We start from the raw sequence: 23,856 nt of genomic DNA, 5'->3' as shown, positions 1-23,856 counted from the left end.
ATTATGTCATAGCAATTATGACAGTCAAAATTTTGAAGAAATGTCATGATTATGACATAAAAAACAAATGAAAAAAGAAAATACATTTTGAAATCTGGAGCAGAGGGGAAGATGTTCAGTGAATAATCTAAAACGTGGCCTGTTCTTCACAAAAAGCTATTGTGTGGCTTCAGAACATTTGAAATATAGTGAACGAGTTATTATAGACAATCATTTTATGGCCTCTTTGGAGCTTCAAAACCGTCAAAAATCGTCTTTCTCAGTGGGCAGTTTTGGAACGACGCGAGTTTGAGTAAATGATGACGGAATATTCATTTATAGGTGAGTTCTCCCTTTAACTGGATACATTTCCTCAGTTGATTTGCAGAACCGGAGGCTCTTAGACTCGATGTGATCTGTGGCTCAGATAGCGGCGTCTGCTCAGCCAATAAGCAGATGTGAAACCGATAGACTGTGGCCTCATCGATCCAGCGCTGACTTGTATAATAGCCGGGCTGATTTTTACCCCTTAAAAAGAGAGCTGTTCGAGTTTACAATCGCCCCTTGCTATCTGTCCCGCCCGCCGCCTCAGGGGACCACTGTCCAGAGACGCCCCAGAACGACATGTGTAAACTGGGAGTTTCCCGCTCTGAGATCAGTGAACTATGATAAGTGCACGAGGGATCGGTCGTGGGAAGACGACTGGCTTCTTGCGGGTCGAATAAACAGATGTCTTTTGATGTGGTACGGGTTTCATCTCAACATGAGGCCTGAAGTGCCCCGTTAAATGAACTCTCGCTCTACGCTATTAAATGGAAAGATTCCAAATATAATCTTAAAGTCCTAATAAAATTAAAATCTTAAAGTTTTAATGTTGTTTATGTGTCTATGTGGTGTTTTTAATATGCTTTAAGACAAACCACGTGTAAATTCATAAGTCGAAACCATTGCTGAGTGTTTTCTGCTTAAAACTGCAGTGAACCAGTCTCAAAAACACGGTTTGAAATCGCTGGTGTTTCTGACGTCACAAACAGGGACGTGCACAGACATTTTGAGGGGCAGGGGCTCAAGTGAAATAAAGGGCACTTCTCATTACGTATTTTTTTTCTTTTTTTAAACAAAAAAGTATATATATTAACGCAACTCTGACTTCCTTTTTAAAAAATTAATTTAAAAAGTTAATTAATTTTATCTTCCTCAAACTCACGCAATTGTATCATTTTCAAAAGATGTCTACAAAATAATCAGTTCACACAGAAACCATGGTCTCCTTAGTATTCACTAGGTTTAGGAAACCATTCCACAATGTGCATGTTTTGAAAACATTTTCTATGCTACTAGTTTCAAGTATATATGAAGAGTTCAGATGCAAAAACCTCTAAGTGCCATCTGAAATTTTCTTCTAAAATGAGCATTTTTTTTCAAGCTCGTATATCTAAGTTCAGTAATTTAACTTAAATGACAATTAATAGGTAATTTTCATTGCCAATAATGTGAAATAAGTGAACATAAACATACAAGCTTGATAAAAATGGTCATTATAGAAGGAAATTTCAGATGGCACTTAGAGGCTTTTTCATCTGAACTCTTCATATTTAGAATAACCTAAATAACTGCATCAAGCAGAGGGGCGTGTTTTACTAATAATTTGTTTATTTTTGCACAAGGCACTAAATCGTTTTAATTATTTTGGTGTTATCAGAATACATAACACTTTAAAATTAAACTTACCAAAATAATTGAGTAAAAATTCAATAAAAGCCAATGTCATGTATGTATTTGTGGTTGTATGGAATACTATTTTATAAAGGTTTAGAGGAAATAAAAAAAAAGTTAAATTACTCATAAATAAAAAGTTAATTTATAAATATTGTTATTTTTAAAGTTTAATGTTAACTTATTTCTACTCAGTTTTATTTATGAATGTACCATGCAGTTACTCAGATTTACTACATTTTTTAGAGTGTATCCTCCATCTGTTTGCATCTGTATATTTCTTCTAAATTCACCAATTTAGATTTCTAAATTTCAGGGGGAAAGACTCTTGATGTAAGTCATTACTGGGGACGTTCTGTATGCAAATTAGGCGTCAACTAGTTAAAATGCGCACATTTGCATCTAATTGACAGGGCAATGCAGGTAAATAGGATAAACAAAATAACTTAAGCATATCACCTGGTGGTGATATATGCTTATTTTATTACTAACTTATTTTATTACATGGCTTGGTTGAATTCCAATGTAGAATGCGGTCTGTTATTTCTTGATAACAGACCGCTGTGCGGAGTATAACAGACCGTTGCCATGATAAACAGAGCGTTGCTATGGACTCACAGGATTCTAACCGTAGAGACGGAGCGCACTATTTTCTTTAGCGGAAGCAATACAATCGGGTTTAACAATCGGGGGAGAGGGAGAGGGAGCGCTTCAGAACTCCTGACCTGATATTTAGATATACTATTCTTCAATAAATATATTTGTTTGACAGGGAAGCTGTGCGCAAACAGAAATATTTTTCAAAAATAGAAAAAAAGCACCCCAGAAAAAAGGGCACTTTCTCTCCAGGAATAAAAAGGGCAGGTGCTCAAGCCCCCTTTGATGTCTATGTGTGCACGTGCCTGGTCACAAACTACCTTGTAACCAATCAGATCAACGTGTGATCGTCAACGAGTGGATCTCTGAGCTGGAGTGAGTGAGTGAGTGGAGGCGGGGCTCATTTGCATATTCATAGAATCGCGGCATGAAGAATTTTTTTCAAGGAAAAAAATATGTTACTTTGGTGATCAAAGATGATTTTAAGGGATAAAGTTATTGACTACAGGCTGACTTTAAAGTGTTCTGTCATGGCGCTTCATACTGTTTATGAACTCCAACAAACAAACTGGCCGTTTGGATTTAGAATTGTATGAAAAATAACTTTAATGTTAGCATCGCTCCAACACTTGAACTTGTTCAGTCGGGTGAAAACAAACTCCGACCATCACCATCATCCAACAAAACCCAACAAGCGTGTTTGTTGGCGTTTGTCTGTGCGGTGTGCATTGCCAATAGGAGTCTACTGCTGTGGTTGTGCTTTTAGATGTAGGAATGGGTCAGGTTGGCCAACTGGTCATCCAACAAATGACTAATCCATTAGTAAGATCGGCTAGTTCTGACATTTGGTGATGCTTTAGACTAATTGACATGTTGTGCTTCAACTATTAGACCGATTTGCATCCCTTTTATAAAGGTTGCAAGACAGATTAGTTGACTAGTTGTTCAGGCAATTAACTAACAAGTCTATTGGAAAATGTTGTAGTCTAGCACAGCAGTTTTTAAACTTTTTGATGCCACAGACCCACAGAAATGATGATTCCCTTTCGAAGGGTCCAAATCCAAAAATATTAAGGGTACTGTATTATGTATCATGGTTTCCACAGAAATATTAAGCAGCACAACTGTTTTCAACATTGATAATAATAAGTGTTACAATAATAAGTGAAAATAGTAATGTTTCTTGAGCAGCAAATCATCATATTAGAATGATTTCTGAAGGATCATGTGACACTGAAGACTGGAGTAATGATGCTGAAAATTCAGCTTTGATCACAGCAATAAATTACAGTATGACATTCATGAAAACAGTTATTTTAAATTGTAATAATATAACACAATATTACTGATTTTATGATTTTTAATCAAATAAATGCTGACTTTGTGAGCAAGAGACTTTTATCGTTTTTTTTTATAGTCACTTTTATAAACATTTTTTGGCACCCCAGTGAAGTCTCTTGTAAAGTTTAGTCATCCAAGGCTTGTTTCTGATCCGAACTGACCTTTGAACAGTATATCTTATATATTTGAACATGTTAGGGGATATTTATACTGTAAAATTTTTAAAATATATATATTATCTGGAATATAAAATAAAATATCTGGACAATTTTGTACATTATTTAATTTTTAATTGAATTGAATTTTACTTGATTTAATTTTACTTTACTTTACAAGGCCATATTTCTACACAGTAAATTATTTGCACCCCAGTTTGAAACCCTGGTTTAGCACATCACTACTCTGATTGGCCTCGTTCTCCTCTGAACTCTAGCCTTCAACATGACGTGTCTCATTTTTATTCCACTTTATCTGCCACTGAAAAAGTGAACGAGTGACCATGCGTGCTGCAGATTCGCTGTTGGTTCATTTCTCATCCTCACCTCCTGCTCTCTTTCCTCATTGCAGAGAAGAAGAGATCCCGTGTTCCTCACTGGAGGGAGTTTCCCACCTGATTGTCCCGTCTGCAGTGAGACACTCATCAAACTCAGCGTCTACGGTGTGAATGACGGCCACCAGCAGACGGTGAGTGAAGAGGTTTCTCTCAACATCAATCTGAGCTGGAGACTCGTGTTACGGCTCTTCTCGTCTCGGGTCCTTTCAGCTGTTGTTCTGCAGATCTCAGTCTCTGGTTCGTGTTGTTTGCTAAACCCTGAATGTTTTTTTTCTTGTAATCACATGCTTGGTAATTTCTGTCACAAAATCATTAAGAGCTGCAGCTTTAGTCTATAAATCAGACGTTGTCTTGCAAGCCACATGTTTGATTATTTTGCATAAAGTCTGGCACATTGACGTTTTATTCTGCCACAAATTGACAGTAATTAAATTTCTGTCACAGCGGTCCATTCTGCAGACAACACCAAAGAAATTAGATATTATTTCACAGACAAAATCTGATAACAAAGCAGGATATGCACTGGAGAAATTTGCCAACTTTAATGCTCGGTACACATTGTACGAGTTTGGGCTTTCCCAGACGAAAGATGACCAATCGTGGTGATTTCTGTGGTCTTGGCTCCTAAACGGTGGTCCTGCGTCGTACAGTGAGAGATATTCAAAGATGGCCGTCGTCACGATCTTGCGACCAAAGATAGCCTGCGGTCATTTTCTGACAGTGTCTGTAAGCAGCCAAGTCTATTACTTAAAGATCAGCATACATTTGGAAATGGACTTTTTGACAAATGTTTGGCAGATCATTTATAAATACAGAGAACAATACTGGTCCCAAAATAGAGTTTTGTGGGACCCCTGCTGGGCATTCAAAGGAAGACGACATGTTGCCACCAACACTCACAGATTGTCTTCTGTTGGACAAGTAAGATTGAAACCAAGCTAGTGCATCTTCTGCAAAGTTGAAGTGAGTCAGTTTAGACAGAAGGGCTGTATCGAACTGTATCGAACGCCTTCTTTAAATCCAAAAAGACTGCACCAACACAGGTGGTTTTATCAAGCAAGGATTTCACTGTTTGTTATGAAGACACAGTTTGCGGTCTCTGTGGAGTGGTACTGGCGAAACCCAAATTGCATGGGGTGCAGGAGAGAATGGCCGTGGCTGAGGTGTTTATTCAGCAGCTTGGCGATCCACTTTTCTGCAACCTTAGATACAACAATCCTCCCTGATGGGCGATAATTTGAAATGTTTGTTGTGTCTCCTAATTTAAAAATTGGTGAGACTATACCCACCTTCCATCCTGATGGCAATTAAAGGTTGTTTAATCTATTAGAGTTAGTGGAACTGTTGCCAAAGATATAACATGCTAGAAACATAATAATCACTGCAATAATGATACAATCAAGCACTCTTAAGCATTTGCCTATTTATATCCAAACAGCAAATTGTTTTATTTATTTTTTGGCCGGGAAGTGAAATGTATTGGCATTAATCACAGAGAGTTTATCACTGCAGGCCTTCAGCTTCACTGAACAAAGCACCTGTCCAGTGCTGTGTGTGTACAGTATGTCATGTTTATTAGCCCCCTGAGAGAGTCAGGACCTCATTACATTTATTTTCCCACAGCAGACACAAAGCTGGTGTGGCCTAGTGGTTAAAGATCAAGGCTGTTAAGTGAAGAAGAAGTGAAGTGACGTGAAGGCCAAGTATGGTAACCCATACTCAGAATTTGTCTTCTGCATTTAACCCATCCAAGTTAGTGCACACACATTAGGAGCAGTGAGTAGTGAACACTATTAAGAATCAAACCCTCAACCTTTAAGTTACAAGTCAGACTCTCTAACCATTTGGCCACAACTGCAAGGTTGTGGGTTTAAATCCTGAAGAGGAATGTTGAGCTGTCAAGACTCTTCAACCCTAGATTCCTCCAGCGATATTGTGCCTGTTTGAGTCATTTCGTTTCAGTGAATCAGTTCCAATCCACTTCATTCTGCCAAGCTTCAGGAAGCAGAACATTAGCAGAAGATGCTAATGAGAGCGAGAAAGAGAGTTTTTGAAATTCTGAGCAGATCCTTCAGGTTTCATTTGAGCATCATTTCCTTGTCCGCCTGTAGCTTCACACTTTAGTATTTCTGTAAGAGCCCTGCCTCATGAATAAGAGAGCAGGAAGAGCGATGGAAACACTTCCCGATTGCTCTCACTGGATTTGATCTTGCCGGAGGGCATGAAGTCAGAACGGACAGGTGGACTGCATTGCATCTCACATATATAGATAAAAAATAATAGCAGGGTTATTTCTGTAATGCTCTACCTTACGACCGGCACTTCAACTTTAATTACTGTATAACTGGATTATTTAGATAATGGCAAAAAAGAACAACATGATATTTAGTCATGTTAGTCATGTCATGGTCAATAGTGATGCACCGATCAGGATTTTTCATGGCCGATTCCAATTGGCAATTTTTTTTTTACAAACAAATGGTCCGATTCCGATTCGCACTATTACATGCCAAACTGGCCTTAAACCAAAAGTATTAAATTTAAAATGCAGTGGTTGCCTCTAAATTCAAATGGCTACGGAGCCATTTTAAATTAGAGGCAACCACTGCATTTTGATTACGATCCAAATAAAGATGCTACTACACATGAGCAGTTGTTTTTTGTATTTAAATTATGATTTCAAGATTAAAAGCAAAAACAGACTTTTTTTGGTCTGACTTTAGCTTTGTGAAATTATGCTACATAAAAAATACATGCGCGTAACAGGGGCAAACTGTGAAATTCACTCTTTGACAGTAGGTGGCGCTTATGAAACAGCAGTGATACAGCGTTTCCTTGATTACCGCTGTACACAAAGTAAACACTACTTTAACAATAGGCATTATACGAAGGGAAGAGGAAAAGAAAATGCCATCGAAACTTTACTGAAGACAGTCAGTTCCCTTCAGAGAAACATTCATATAAACCCCCATTAACTCCATTATACATATAACCCATATTCCGAACATTGTGAACAGCGAGCAACTCCTAGGAACTTGACAACATCCAGTCAAACACTATGTTAAGTCAGCACTATGTACTAAACTAATGCATCTTTCATGTTTTGCATCTTTATAAATGGAGCTTAATACTCTGTCTAGGATTTTAAAGTGTATGTGATGGACACATGGAAATAAGGGACAATCGTGGTTCTTTATAAGGGACACTCAAAATATTTGTACTGAACCACACAGTGTATGTCATTTCAGTGTCTGCAGTTAAGTGTGTTTATAAAAGGTTATCAGATATAAACCTATCAATGCACAATTTACTCCTAAAAAGAATTTTAACATCATAGAAATAAATGTCAATTGTTACACACAAACCATCTAAAGCAGGGGTGGGCAAACTACGGCCCGCGGGCCACATACGGCCCGTTAGGCTGTTTAATCCGGCCCGTCGAGTATTTAAAAAATTGTCTTAAGATCGCGTTCATTTTGCCTTTTTCTTGCAATACTTTGCGTTATATTTATATATATATTGCGTTGCATATATTTGACAATCGGAATATCAGATATTGTATGCCATAGCTAACAAATGTAAAAAAGGAAAAATGACATAAAAGCAGATCATCATTCATTAAGCGCTGTTGTGGCTGCGGTGTGTCACGTAACAAGCAGTGACGCGTCACCATGGAAACCAAACAGACCGCGACTTAAGCCATAGACTTGTTGCACGTTAATGTTTTTTCCTTTTTTGGAAACTCAGAGAAAAAAATGTGTGGTAACCGCTTGCACACCTGTTTAGTTTTTCCTTTGACTTGTCTGCTATTTAGTTTCTTTGCTCCTCTGGATTTGTGGATGTATCCTGACTGATTCCGTTTACCGACCTTTATCGCCCGGCTTTCGGCTATGCTCCCCTGTCTGCCATGTAACGTTACAGAACCCGGTTTTGTTCATTAAATGTTCTGATCTGCCTTTGCTTTTTATGTTTTATTTTATTATACTTAAAATAAATTTATATATTCGTTAATTTCGTTTTTTCCCCACAAATGCATGACTTTTGGAAGTGCAAATTGATTGCCATGTGCAGTTTTAATAAAGTTGAATTAACGTAACCTTCTGTCATTTTTACTCTTCTAAGTGTACACTTGTAGGTGTTTTGTTTCTAATTTACTGTTAGGCCCATTAAATAATAATAAGGATAAACAATATTTAAAAAGTATAGGCTATAATTATCTAACATCTGACTAATTAAAAATTAACCTCAAAACATAACATGCTAAATGGGCGATATCTAAGTTAGCATAAAAAATGTATTGTCAGAATGTCATCTCTCACATTCGCGCAGTCAATTTCGCGCAGACGTTGCCACAACCTAAATGTGTTTGCTCAGCCCGATCTCATGAAAGTGCGAATACTACGAATTGTATTTGTAGTGCTTATGATACGCAGTTTTCGCGTGCATATGATGCGCACTTTATGGCATGTAATAGGCACGCACTCCGCACCCCAATCCTAACCAAGGGGTTTACAGTGCGTAGATATGCACGCAAAAAAAACATTTTTGGCATATAAATGGCACGATAAATAAAATTTGTGGTATAGATACGCACTTTCATGAGATCGTGTTTCATAATCTGCTACTGGGCAGGTGTTGTGCCGAATTTCGACCCCCTGCCAAATTATTACCCCCCTCCTTGAAGTCAGTACCTGATTGCCTAATCCTAACCCCACCCCTAATCCTACCCCTCCCCCACAACTAATCCTAAACCTACCACAACTAATCCTAAACCTACCAATACTAGGGGGGTAATAATTTGGCAGGGGGTCGAAATTCGGCACAACACCGGCCCTCTGTCAAATTTTAAAACCCAGTGTGGCCCTTGAGCCAAAAAGTTTGCCCACCCCTGATCTAAAGCTTTTGTAGCATTATATAGTACCGTTCTAAAGTTTGGGATTAGTAATAATTTGTTTTAAAGAAATGAATAGTTTTATTCTGCAAGAATGCATTAAATGTGTCAACGGTGACAGTAAAGACATTTTAATGTTACAAAAGCTTTCTATTTCAGATTAATGCTGTTTTTTTAACTTTCTATTCATCAAAGAATCCTGAAAAAAATGTACACAGCTGTTTTCAACATGGATTTCCCATTACAGTATCACCGTGAATATCATAATGATTTGTTTGCAATATAATCTGCAAATGCATACACTTTTGCATACACTTTTTCAGATGTTCCTGCCGCATTTTACTCGCATACACCTAATTTGCAGAACAAATAAACCGACAAACTAAACGCTCTCGTGATGTCTGCCGTTGCTAAGCAATCATGAGCCGCGTTGTCCATGATGATTAAGAAGTTTCAGCAAAGGATAAATGGATTTCGAGCCCTTGCATTAGCTCTACTGATATATTTATGGAGATGAGCAATAAAAAATCCGCCCTGTACAGCTATGATCAGCTGTTCGTCCATCTTGGCCGAGCTTTCAATGTTGTTACGGAAAGGCCAAAGCTGATCGGTTGGTTCGATGTCACATGACCTGCTTGCGGCATTCTGAAAATGTGAGATTTTTTCATCTCGCTGCGAAAACGCGTGTCGCAATGGCGTTGCTATTTGAGCGTACTTGTAGCACGTCTACATTTAAAATAACGAACTTGGACGCAACATATGTGAAGCCCATTAGTTAGTGGTTAGATCAGCATAGCAGTCAATAAACAGGACAAGGGAGGTCACGTACGGGACAAATCATTTAGGCCCAATATACGGGACGTCCCGGCTAGTACGGGACAGTTGGCAACCCTAGTACAGAGTATGAGAACAACCCACAGAACACAATATTCTCAAGAGGTTGAAATTCCAGAAATAGGCTTTGTTTATGCACTATATAAAACGCAAACTTCTGAACCCGCAGCGGGGGCTTTGGAGTCGTATGGGCTCCATTACTGTCAGGTCCAGCTCTGCGGTCTGAGCTTACTCAAGAGATTGCTGTCTATATATAGTGGCTTATCTGAAGATCAAAAGATTCCAGTCAGACATGTTTGCTTTTGCTTCATAACTGTGATGGATCAGATGGATAGTGATGCAGATCTCCATGTTTTTAAATGCACAGCTGTCACTTACAAATGCAGAGCATGCCCAGATCAGGTCCACATCTGGTTCACTTGGATTCCACACGGTCCAGATGTGGGCCGACACTATGTTGCTCATGCAACGCTATTAAAACAACATAAACATTAACAATTTTATAAATGCATAAAGCATTTTTAGTTTGTGTAATTTTTAATCTTTAAATGTCAAATCAGTTTTGATGGATTTGTAACCAATAATTTACAAATCTTGTTGCAAGTGAACCTTTTTGTAGTTTGTCTTGTACATTTTTTTTTTTTACTTTGTAATTTTGTTCATGGTTTTTGAGGATGTCCATGTTGGCATCTCTCTGATTTGTTTTGTTTCTACCAAATCTAAAAGTTCATTAGCCTATTGATTTTGCTATCATAAAATAGTGTTATGATAATTATCCACAATTATATGTTCAATTGCATATTATTATTTTGCATTTAGCATTGTTTTTCCCCCTGTTGTCCATGACCCTGTCAGAACTGTGTATTGACTTTTCATTTTTGAACTCGCTAAATGATTGGAGATCACATTGTGAATGATCACGATTCAGTTTGAGATATTGTGGAAAACTTGATGAGGCAAATAAAATGAACTTGATGAAACTGCATATTGCATGTGGTGTTAGAGAGAGAAAGAGAGAGAGAATAAGTGTAAGAAATGAGCAGAAGCATTCGGCCAATGCAGATTAGACTTCTCATATCTTATAGCACTTGTGTACCTGATTTAAGAAGCACTCTGAGAGGCAAACTAATAGCTGTGCTACAAGTTGCCTGTCAGGAGAAAGTAATTATCTACTGTCCGCTGGACTGCTGAACATGTCATAGCTGTCGCAGCAACAGCGCACCAGCTAATCAAGCGCTCCTTCATTTCCATTCACGCTCAGAAGGAACACGCCACCAGATAATGAACGAATATTTTTATCACTTAGTCTCCATAAACCCGCCCCTTAATTTGATTGTCTTGATGCATGGAGGTGCTCATGGGAGCGAAGAAGCGCTTGCATAATCACTGATTTTCCTAAACGCGTTGAAAAGTATAAAAACTAGTTATTAAAGTTATTAGATGTGCATACATCAATTTATCCAGAGTGAGAAATGGTTTGGGGCAGGGGTTCAAAAGTAGGTTTTGGCTAGGTGCAAATAGTGAGGAAACTGTGAAAATATACCAGCCAAGAAACTGGAATTTTGCAGTATGTGTGTATGCATTTATTTATGGATTTATGTACACATTTATGCATTTATTTATTTTAGCATTCATGCATTTATTTACATTAAAGTACCCCTATTATGCTATTTTAAATGTTACTAATTTTGTTTTGGAGTCTCCTACAATAGATTTACATGCATCCAAACACTTTAATTTTCTCATAATACACATTGCAGCATCACCTCTTTACTCACAGTATCTAAAACAGTTTGATTGAGGATTCTGTCTCTATAAATCCCGCCTTTCCAAGATAATACTCTGCTCTGATTGGTCAGATGGCCCAGTCTGTTTTGATTGATCTACTCTGCTCTGATTGGTCAGATGACCCAGTCTGTTGTAATTGGTCTTCTCTGATAGGTCAGACACATTGGGCAAACACTGAACCAGATTATTTAAATTCTGAGCAAGCAATCTCATTGGCTGCAGGATCAGCAGAGTCAGCTTTTGCCATGCGGTAATCATGTGATCGCTTGCAGATTGCATGTAAAGGACCGATCAGCCTGTGCCATCTAGAGTTTCATGACTGAACTAGATATTTATTACATTCATTTATATCATACTCAAAACCTTGATAATTAAATAGAACAATCTAAAGTACAAGCTAATTTTAAAGTGCTTGAGTGCACTGCAAAACAATGACTTCTTAATGAGTTTTTAATTAGCCATTTTTACCTTGGCCAAGATGAATTTGCTTTAAGCAAAAGAGAATAAGATAATATAAGATTTGTTTTCATATTACATCTTGAATGTAACTATTTTTTCACTTGTATTTAAGTTGCTTATACTGAAAACAAGTCATAACATCTGCCAGACAATTAATATACATGTGTTTTAAGTCTTTTTTTTTATCCAGCTATTTTTTTTTTTTTGATATTTTAATTGGGAAAATATTTGTTAATTTTATTTATTTATCTATGTCTGATCTATTTTATTTATTTATCTGTTGTTTTTTTTAAACTTTTTGATAGAATTTTTAGGCTATAAGAATTTCTAGATCTAACTTTTTATGGCATTATTTTAACTGGAAAATAAGACAGAAATACAAAAAAAATATTTATTCATTTGATATAAGTTTTTAGAAGGCGGAATATTTATTTATTCATTTTATTTATTTATTTTTTGCTTTTTGATGAAGTTTTTTAAGAAGTCTGAAGAATTTCTTGATCTTCTTGAAATGGGAAAAATAAACCAAAGTATTAGCAGAACAAGCTGACAAATCTGTGGATCAATTAAATGTGTAACTTTTTATTGCATTATTCTCAATTTCATTATCTTTTGCATTTCAGCAGATTTCCAGTGTCAGAGTTGTTAATCTACTTAGATGTAATTCTCCCCGTGATTGTTGTCGAGCGATGACATAAATCTCTTTTTCAAAGCCCTCATATGGTGTGGTTACGTCACTTTGAGCGTTAGCAATCAAACGGCATCATGAACGAAACATCTGATCTTCCCCAGAGACGTGACCTGTCAGAATCCATACATTTCTTTGACATCATCACATCTCATTTCATCATCCTGTTTGAAAATGATATCGTCACGACATGCAGATGAAGAGGAACGTCAGTTCTCGTCCTTTCCCTGCAGGGCGAGGCGTCTTTAATCCGGAGAGAAGCGCAGATCAAAGCTGTACAAAGAGATGAAGATGAAACAAAGGCAGATCTGGAGCGAGACATCCGCACGTTTACACTAGCCGCTCCTGGATCTGCTTCAAACAACACACAGATAGTGGCCTCAGCCAGCGAGAGCCAACACAAGCACGCCGCTCTCCCGCTGTGATATCCCAGCATCCCATCTGCTTTTGGCCTGTAATCTAATGGTGTGCACCTGAAGACCTTCCCAGCATTCTCTGCGGGGAACCATCTCTCCGTTTATGTGTGCGAGCAGCAAACTGACTATCAGCACCTGCTCATCATGTGCAACCAACACACAAATGTGTGTTTTTCTGGCTCTGTTTCCGCCCAGTGCTACAAAAGACAGCGGGAAATCTTTTATTTGCACTGCTTGTGTTTTTCGCCTCCCTTTTTTTTTTTTGCAAGTGTGTGCTTGTTGGCCAACAGACTTGTGGGTGGTCCCACTTTTGAGGAAAAAATGTATGAGCCAAAACATTATGACCAGTTAGAGTTTATTAGCGAATATCATCTTCTAACAAGGCCACATTGTCAACATCTAGTCTGGTCCAGGCCAGCAGAAGCTCTACTGTGGCACCAGTCACACAAAATTGTAATGGTTATGGGAGGAATGTGTCACAACACACAGCGCACGTAAGACGTAGAATTGACCCGTGACATTGACATTGTTTCATGGCAGTGGTGTTCCCTGGTGGAAGTGGCTCTTTCCGCAGAATAAAACACCCTGTCACTGCACACATTGTTCAAGAATGGTTTGAGGAACATGATGAAGAGTTCAAGGTGTTGCTCTGGCCTCCAAATTCCACATATCTCAGTCCAATTGAGCATCTGTGGGATGTTTTGGCAGCACGCGGAGAACCAACGGCATTATAGTCATAAAATTTTGGCTCATCGGTGTGTATATATATTGAGATAAAGATGGCTGAAGTTAGCTTGTTAATTTTGACCACCAAACTTAGCAAACAGATTGTGGGCTTTGAATCATTGTATGTAATGTGTACAGTAGAAGCTAACAGACATTAATACCTAATAACTAATACTTACAGTAAGAAATAATAACTAATACTTCTGTATTATACATTTTTAAGGCCAGACAAGTTATTTGTTGAGGTCAATTTGTAAAGACTACACGCCTGCGCACATATTCAAACGCTCATACCTATAGATTAAACACGTAATAGGCATGTGCACGCCGTCAGCATTTTCACAGAGATAATCTTTTTTTCTCAAATTTTTCAAGGCTTGCACCTTGGAACCTGTTTCAAGGTTTGCTTTCTCGAGCCGCCAGGCACTGTTTGTGCGGATGAGCGGGCCGGGGCGTTTTCTGTTAGAATGGTGTCGTGTTAGCGCCCCCTAAGTTAATAATGATCTTTGATCGGAAGTGAATCAATCAAAACTAACTTTAGCTGGACAATAACTTTATTTTAGAGCTGCTGTAAAGCCAAACAATCTCTGTTACTTTAATTTCCTATTATCACTGTAAAGCTGCTTTGAAACAATCTAAATTGTTAAAAGCGCTATACAAATTAAGGTGACTTGACTTGACTTAAAAATCTGTTTATATTTCATGAGGTCTTTATTTTATTTTATTTTGTTGTATTTTATTTTAATTTACCTTATTTTATTTTGTTATTTTATTTTCCATTTTTTTCAATTGTTTTTTTAATTATTTTATTGTATTTATTTATTTTCATTTATAGCTAACAGACATTAACTAATTCCTAAACAAATTTAGGTAATATTTCACGAGGTCTTAAAGGAACTAGATTTTGCTGGTGGGTCATAGTTTTTATTTATTTAATATTTTAATTTAATTTTTATTTACTATTATTTTTTAACTAACATTAACTAATATCTAAAAAAAAAAAATCTGTTTACATTTCATGAGGTCTTAAATGAACTAGCTTTTGATGGTGGGTTTTAGTTTTGTTTTATCATTTTTTCTTTTTTTTTTACTGTTATTATTATTAGGAGCATCTGTTTGAACGGGAGCACATCTGCATGTGATACTTGCAGAGATCAGTAACATCTGACCGGCCTGTCAGAGATTCCCAAGCCGATCAGAGGAGGGTCAATGGAAGCAATTACAGCAGCGACGACTGCCGGGATCGGCTTTGGTTGCGCTCCGGTTTTCGGCACTGACCCCGCACAGGTGCTTCACGCTGATAACGCCGCCCTGTCAATCTAAATGAAAAGCCACCTCTCCCTCTTCACCACCCCTGCGCTCAGGCCTTCTCCAGTTATTCCTAATTTAAGGCTGGAAAGAGGAGCGAAGGGCTTTAATATAAAAGACCAGGACTTAGAGTTGACAAGTGGTGTTTGTATTTCCTGCACGCTTCGGTCAGTGTGTGTGTGTGTGTGCGAGACAGATAGACAGACGGAGAGATCATTAAGATGTCCTGGGCCACACACCAAGTTGATTAGTGTTTTGTTCAGCGACAATCATGGCGTCATTTCAAAACAGTCCTTGAAACATCCGAACTCATCTGAAAGGGAATGCTTTATGAGCACACATTTCTCATTCCCGTCTGCCAGGGTAATTCCGTGGCCGTCGCATTACGCTCATTTGTTTATGCTAATTTTATGTTAATGCTCTGTCATTCAAAGGATTCTGGCAGAGGAAAATGGCACGGCGGCCGCTGGTCGCGAGCGCTGCATGTACTTGTGTTCGTATGTGTGGAATTGTTTCATATTCCATCATATTTCTCTGCCGTTCTAAGATGAAGAAGAGCCTGGGCTTCCGGTAAATTTCGTCTTAATTGTTCATGCCTTTAACTTGACATGGTTTCCTGAAGATTTTCTACTTTTAAAAATATTTCGCTGTCATTATTTACTGATTTGCATGAATTATTTAATTTTAATATTTAATAACCAATGTAAAAATATTAAATGAAAAATTTAAATAGTCATATTTTGATGTTAACATTAAGGGCACTAAAAATACATTTAGTAGAGTATGTACTTTTTTTTTACTTTCTTTCACAGGCTCTCTAAAGAGTGCAAAAGTCTGGTTGAGGAAGTAGAAATAGATTTTTAACGATAACTTATAAACCTTTAAATACAGACCTTCTGTGAGCTGCAAAGTTGTTAATCGATGGTATTTGCTTCTGCTGAAGACGTCAGCCCGCATTATTTCAGCAGTTTTTAAAATAATCATGTTTAAAGGACAAGTTTGGTATTTTACACTTAAAGCCCTGTTTACAGATCGTTTCTGATGAAACAGAACGGTTAAAATTAAAATTTGGACACATGCTGCTGTCCCGAGAATTTTAGGTTTATTTCGCTTTCCCCCCCACCTCCACAATGGCAGCCTATGGGCACTGGAACAATCCTTCATAAAACGCATTAAACTTTCGTTTACAAAGACGTGAAACTCACCGAGTGGTCAGGGGTGTTCACTGATATGCTCACAAAAAAATCGCTGCAAAAGATGCTTTCCAAATGGTGTTTTACCATTCGTTGTAAAACTGTGGATCTATTTTTCCAAACGTCACACACCCGTACATTCTTCTGTTGAGAGCTTGAATAATAGACACTCCAGCCCAGTTGGTGGCGATAATGCACCTTTGCCAATTGCAAGCAAACCACTGGCATTTAATTGAATACACAGAAGAAGCAGAAGAAGAAGCGACGGAGTAATACCGTACCTCACACAGCTCATCCAATACAAGTCGATGGAGTTGGACAAAAACTACGATAAAACCTGTTGGAAAGCATCTTTTGCAGCGATTTTTGTGTGAGCATATCAGTGAACACCCCTGACCACTCGGTGAGTTTCACGTCTTTGTAATCGAAAGTTTAATGTGTTTTATGAAGGATTGTTCCAGTGCCCATAGGCTGCCATTGTGGAGGTGGGGGGGGAAGCGAAATAAACCTAAAATTCTCGGGCCAGCAGCATGTGTCCAAATTTTAATCTTAACCGTTCTATTTTATCAGAAACGATCTGTAAACAGGGCTTTAAGTGTAAAATACCGAACTTGTCCTTTAATAGTGGAATTCTTGGTGAAAAACTGCATTACCCATGATGCTGTACAGACAATTACACCAATCAGAGAGTTGGGAAAAAAAGCTTTTTTTTTTTTGTTGTTGCTTTAAATCAAAGTTTGCAGTGTTGTGATTCACCTCGTAGCTGATTAGCTTGGTTCATGGCTTGTAACCCTTATTAACAAAGACTTTTTTGAAATCCCTATGGGAAAATTGAATAGAAAAAATACTTCCAGAACCAACGGCGCTGAAAAAAAGGGGCAGGCACTAATGCACTCTATAGTTTTCAAATCCCTGGTATAAAGTAGGCTACTTTTATGCTGTTTTTTGCCCTTTTTTTGGGGCTTGACAGATGTGGTCACTATGAGCTGTTGTTTGGTTTTGGTGTGAGTTTTCTTTGGCTGAGCTTTTCCTTGTATAAAAGCTTCCCCTCTGAGCTGTAATGACTGAGCGGCCGGTAAACCGCTCCTACCTCCATGAAGGTGTGGAGGTGAAGAGTGATGAATTAGGTTGTTAATACAGTGCCATTGTAAACGGTCACAGGGTTTTATACAGCGCCGAATATTAATAGTGATTTGGATGTCTGCTTCTTGATTTTATCGCGGTGGAAAGTGGCAAAGCGCCAGAACGTGAGCAAACTTGGCTGACTGGTTGTTAGACAAATGAAGCAGTCAAATAAAAGAAAGCAGCTGCTGAATTTTACGTGCAGACGGGAGTTAGTGAGCATCTGCTGTTTTACCGCCGCGTGAAGACTGTCACAGTTATAAAAGTGCCGAGGCGCCATGACAAGGCTTGTGGGTAAGATAATACCGATGTGGCATTCGGGAACAACTCGAGGCATGGTGGAGTTCCATCACAATCATTGTGCAGCAAGCCGATTATTATTGTATATACTGCAGAAAATGTAGATGCTTGTGCGAGGAAGTAAAAGTGCATGATTATTAAGTAAAATTTCCATTAAAATGTCCAATGCTGCATATAATGTAACCATGAAATATATGATGTTGTCTTTTTGTTATATTATTGCCATTATTCAATCATAATATTTAAAAATAGGCCACAGCTGGATTGATTTTGGGTCGTTCTGCTCATTTTAAATGATAAAACACTACAGTATGTTGAATTTGATTATGAATTATGATTATGGCATTATGCTGCAAGCTAGTTGTTTCTCTTGTAATTTAGATGTTTAGAATTAAGATGTTAGTGCAAGGAAGTAAAAGTATAAGGTTTTATTTATTTATTTATTTATTTATTTATTGCCATTAAAATGTCTAATAATGAACCGAATTATAACCATGAAATACATAATGTTATCTTTTTGATTTTGATATACTGGCATTTATTCAATCATTATATTTAACGAATATGCCACGGATGGATTGATTTGGGGCTGTTATCATTAAAAACTGTAAAATGCTATCTATCTAACTACCATTAAAAATATTTATTTATTTTTAAAACTTACAAGTTTTACTTTCTGTATGTTATAAAATACATTTAAACTTCTATGGAACACAAAAGAAGATGGAAAATAAAAGTCTATTTGTTATGCTTTGGACCACATTGACTTTCACTGTATGCACAAACACATTTGAAACATTCTTCAAAATATATTCTATATTCTTTTGTGTTCCACAGAATGAAAAAGCACATGTAAATGCTGACTGAAATTTCAGTTTTATGTTCAATAAGGTACAACAAATAGTTTATTTCTAACTAAAACTATTAGAAACATCTCTCTTAATTGAAATAAGCTGAAATATTCTCAAATAAAAAAATAGTTGAAAAACTAAAACTGAAATAAAAATAAAATATAGCTGCGAGCAGCGATTGCGGGCCCAAGCCGGTGGCACCGCCACCCTGGTGCCTTTAGTTACACTAAAGCCACTGGGGTGGCGGTGTCACCGGCTTGGGCCCTCCATCGCTTCATGGTGTGCGTCCACGGCGAGGAACGGGCAGAGAAGAGCGAACGTTTTTTAGTTAATTCCTACTTCCATAGGAATTCATTGAAAACGCTCGTTCTGCACCATTATCCATGTCAGTGCTGACGAACATATTTTACTTTCGTTTTTAAGTTAGCAATTCAAAAGCCCCCAGCGGTGTCACACATTGATTAACCGGTGGTAAAATATTCCTCACCGTCACATACCTAGTATATTTTTATATAGATACAATAGGGCCTACCTGACTTTGAACACAAGAGGGCAGTATAGCACTATGAATGACATTATTTATTTTTTGGACTAAAAAACATTCTGGATGTTTTAAACTTAAACAATTATTAAATTGAAAAAAAAGAATAAAATGGGTTTAGTTCTGATATTTGTATAATTTTATATAGAAAAAAATGGTGTATAATTACATTTTTAGAAGATAGGAGGTTTTTAGTGTTTCCTTTTTTTACATTACTTTAATCCCTCGCCATAGCAAAACCGTTTGAGATATTTATTATCTGTTTACAATTTAGCATCTTTAATGTATTTTCATCATGTTGAAAAAGTTTTGTGGGAATAAAATAAACCACTTAAGAGGAGTGGGTAAAAATTCAGAGGCTGATTTTGCAAAGAAATCCACATTCAAACCAAAATATCTGACTTCCTGTTGCTCAGAGCTAATTACTGTAAATTAGAAAATTGTCCGGCTCGATTAGACCAATATGTGTACTGATTTTTGTGACTGTACATAAAATTAACCCCCTCACTTTTGTCAAAAGCATTTAGAAAGTGACACACTTCCTGCTGCCAGTTGGTGGCGCTATAACTTTGACTCACAATAGTTACATACATGTGATCTGCCTCTTACCACGAACACACTGCTGAAGTTTCATCAAGATCAGTTAATGTATGCAGAAGTTATAACACTTCGTTTTTTTCTTTTCTCGCCATAAATTCGTTTCCTCGCCACGGCCAAACCGTTCGAGATATCAAAAATCCGTCCGCAATTTAGCATCCTCAATGTCTTGACTTTATGCTGACCGAGTTTGGTGGCAATTGAAAGAATTGCCTAGGAGGATTATTTCACATTCCATTGTATGCGTTTTCCAAACAACGTATAATAACCGACTTCCTGTTGGGCTTTTGTAAAACTTAGAGCACGAAAGTTGTTCGGCCCGATGAGATCTATATGTGTACTGAGTTTCATATTATTACATGCAAGCGTGTTTGATTTATGGACCAAGTTTTCGGACACCATTCCAGGGGCCGCTGTCGAGCCCCCCTGCCACGCCCGGGTACCAGTCCGGGTTCTGACGTGTGTGCAAAGTTTCAAGAGTTTTTGAGCATGTTAAGGGCCCCAAAAGTGGCAAAAAGGCAGAAAAAAAAAAAATAATGAAAAAAAAAAAAAAATCCTTATGAAAACAATAGGGCCTTCACCCTTTCAGGGCTTGGGCCCTAATTAAACCTAAATGCCAATATTTTTAAAAAACAAAAAAAATAATAAAATGACACAAGCACATAACGAAATGATTAAACTAAAATGAACATGCATGAAAATAAAAGCTAATTGAAAATATGAATAAAACTCAAATAAAAACTCAAATGGCTCTGGATGGCACTTGATGCCCAGCGTACAGTGTGTGTCCTGCAGTGAAACACTCCAGCGTGTCAGGTATTGATGGACCCTTCTGGAGGTGCTGTGGTTTAGTCAAACATCACAAATCTTTTCAGAAACTCATTCTTCAGACGCTCCAGTCATCCCTTCCCTTTATAATCCCATTCCAGGTTCTACAAGATGGGATTTGTCCAGATCAATTTTGTAATGCGTTTTTCATTTTGAAATGTAATTAAGGTGGTCTCACTTCTTCCTCCCACTCATAACTGATTCATATTCTGTCACCTGGTTTGTATTAGTGGGTCAAGGGTGAGTTCAGTGCTGGGCTTACTTTAATCTCTCAATGTAAAACTGGCTTACTGTTACTGTAATATATCCATGGAGGTCGGCTCATGGCAGCTTTCTTCTGAAGTAGGGGTTATTCCAGCGCTCAAACAGCCTCAGCCTCAGAGAGACTGTTCAAGCTCCACCTGATGCGATTTACACATGGCAGCACTTACCATAATCTCTGATCTGATTGGGTTTACGCATCTTCTGGGACTTTTCTGGGAAATCTTCTATTTTTTTTATATTTTTTTTTCTGTCCTTGCACTGGTTCAGGTATTTTTAAACTTAATTTCTTTTTTTTTCTGATTTTCTCCATCAAATGTTTTAAACACACCAGGTGTCAAAACACCTGGTCTGACCATGTGCGACAACACTAATAATATACCAATATTCAATGCTTGGCATATGCATGTGTTGACAGCATTATTATTATTTATTTTTTTGTGGTCACATGTTGCCATAAGCACTTTACAGACGCGATTAGTTGATTTGATGTACTGATTAGGACAGAATTGGCATCTTTGTAGTTAATGCTAAGGCTCATTGTGGGTGTAAAGTCTAGTGCTTATGTAGGCAGCTTTTTAAATCACAAAGCAAAGGCTGTTTCAGAAGGTAGGCAGCATAATTTAACAAGCTCATTAAAAAAATCCATGCAGTCAAAGTGAGAAATGTTGATTTGTAAATCTAAATCATTCAATACTAAAATGTATCTAATATAAACTGTCATGCATACTTTTAGACTATTTTACCCAATGTATTACGAATCAGTTATATTGACACGGGCCCAATATTTTGGTTCACTTAAGACATAATCGACTGTGTTTACGTGATTACACGTCATAATGGGCGTTTTGACATAATTTTGCGTGTACTTGTGTAAACGATCTATCACAGCGTGCGAGTACCACATGAAGTTTCTTTCACAGCGTCTTTTGCTTGAATGGCTTAAAATCACATCAATGTTTAATAACTGATAAGACTTAAAAACACGTGAAAATTATAAACTTCCTTGAAGCAACACTGGCCCGATCCTTCAAATAGTTGATTATAGTTTTAGGGGGGCTAAAAACAGTCTAAACCACCTCTGATGTATGATCCATTTCAGTCATGTTGCCTGTATAGGCAGCTCACTAGATTTTAGAACAGAGCCAGAGACTCAAAGCACTTCCTTAATTGGACTTCCTGTATGTCAAAGAGACGCAGCATGATAGTTTCACCCAGAGGCGTTGTGTGTGTGTTTAACGGTTCTTTCCTGACCAGCATCAAAAGCGGGGTTTTTTGCCCCCACTGTTGCCATGGGTTATTTGAGGTGCATTAATTCAAGTGTATTGACTGCACGTTTGAGTAACTCTAAAATGACCTTGTGCTTAAAAGTCTTCAAAGTCAAAGCGTATCACAGAGTTACTACAGCCAGAAGCCACTCTGTTGATGTTGGGCAGCCAGATGTTATTTCTCATCGAGTGTAGTTTTGTGAATCTTTACTCTGTGCTGTTTGTGATCTCTCTGAGATGATCAAGCTTGTGCATCTTCGTGTCATTGTCATTTTTATCTGCCGAGCCACCCACCTGCATGCTTCAAAGCGACAGGAAAACAAGCTGCTCTTGTGAAACAAAACTATCTGATTCTGTAATACACAGTATGTGAGATAAGAACACCTCAACCACTCTAACCTTTGACCTCTAAACCACATGGCCCCTTATTGTCTGATGATTATTTCTTTGAGCATATTTAATCATCTTGCTCTTAGAAGTGATATAATTAATTCTGGACCTCTGTGCAATATAACTATATAAACTGCAGATAAAACAAAGATCGAATAAAGATAGAACTAAGATTTCCGGTTGAAAAGAAGAACAGTTATATTAACACTGTATTGGTTGAATACTACATACATGTAGTAATTAATGTGTGCAAATATAATAAATTAATGAAGTGAAGTGCAATAGAAGTGCAATATATATATATATATATATATATATATATATATATATATATATATATATATATATATATATATACGCAACCCTATGGCTAGTGGTGGTTTTCCAAAATGATTAACCACTCAGCATTTTCACTGGCCACAATTTTGACATCGAGACCTTGGCATAGGAAAAAACTTCCATATAGATATTTTTTAAAATGATCTCATAATTTGGCAGCAGGAAGGTTAGGCTGTCACTTTAAAACCTGATGCACGGATCCATTATACTGTTACACATGCGTTTTCATTCTCAACTTTTTACACTCACTTAAAACACAAATTACTGTGTTTATGTGAATACTCGCCAAGACCGGCATTTTGACATTATTTTGTGTGTATTTGACTGTTTAAGTGCAATAAAAAGAGATTTAGTACTGAGAGGCGACTTTATGTGCCGCACTTCGGCTGTGAGCACAAAATCTGCTGGAATGAGTATAATTATGTGCAATACACACAATCCCACACTGAAATTCAAGCCCTGCAACAGCAACAATATTCATCCGGAGCAAATGAAACGAGTGAGTGAGGAGAGGCGGGTTTGTGTGTCACTCGCTGTCGGAGAGATGAGAGAGAGCGTGTGTCTATTCTGTGGAAAATGAGTATTGGAAGCGTTTCAGATATTTCAGTATATTTGGGTTGCCGGGTGGTAGTGTCAAGCCCTGTATCAGTTTTCCTTTCTGTAACTCCCCCAGCTGAATTGAAACTGTGGTTGAAATCCCTCAGAGGCTCTCCACACCTGAGGCCAGAGGCGACTCACAGTTCAGTTTGATTGGCTCTGTGGGATCACCGGGACCCTTTGAGATCTGACACTGGAGTGAGACTTGGAGCCGAATGGAAAAGTAATCCAGGCACGTTCAGATATCTACATCTTTATGACTCTGGAATACTC

The 23,856-nt window shown here is 37.6% G+C and overlaps 1 protein-coding gene across 2 annotated transcripts in view; it reads left to right on the top strand.

Annotated features, from left to right (window-relative positions):
• The window catches only part of inpp4b (inositol polyphosphate-4-phosphatase type II B), a 181,739-nt gene that overhangs the window by 7,010 nt on the left and 150,873 nt on the right, over window positions 1-23,856 (top strand). For both annotated transcript variants that reach the window (XM_084093431.1, XM_084093430.1), the window contains exon 2: window positions 4,201-4,317. In XM_084093431.1, coding sequence (XP_083949557.1) covers window positions 4,201-4,317 — 117 coding nt within the window. The remainder of the gene's footprint in view (window positions 1-4,200; window positions 4,318-23,856) is intronic.

This window comes from Abramis brama (genome assembly GCF_963993115.1).
Source record: "Abramis brama genome assembly, chromosome: 2".
In the NCBI taxonomy this organism is placed as follows: domain Eukaryota; kingdom Metazoa; phylum Chordata; class Actinopteri; order Cypriniformes; family Leuciscidae; genus Abramis; species Abramis brama.
This window is presented reverse-complemented; position numbering and strand designations above follow the sequence as displayed.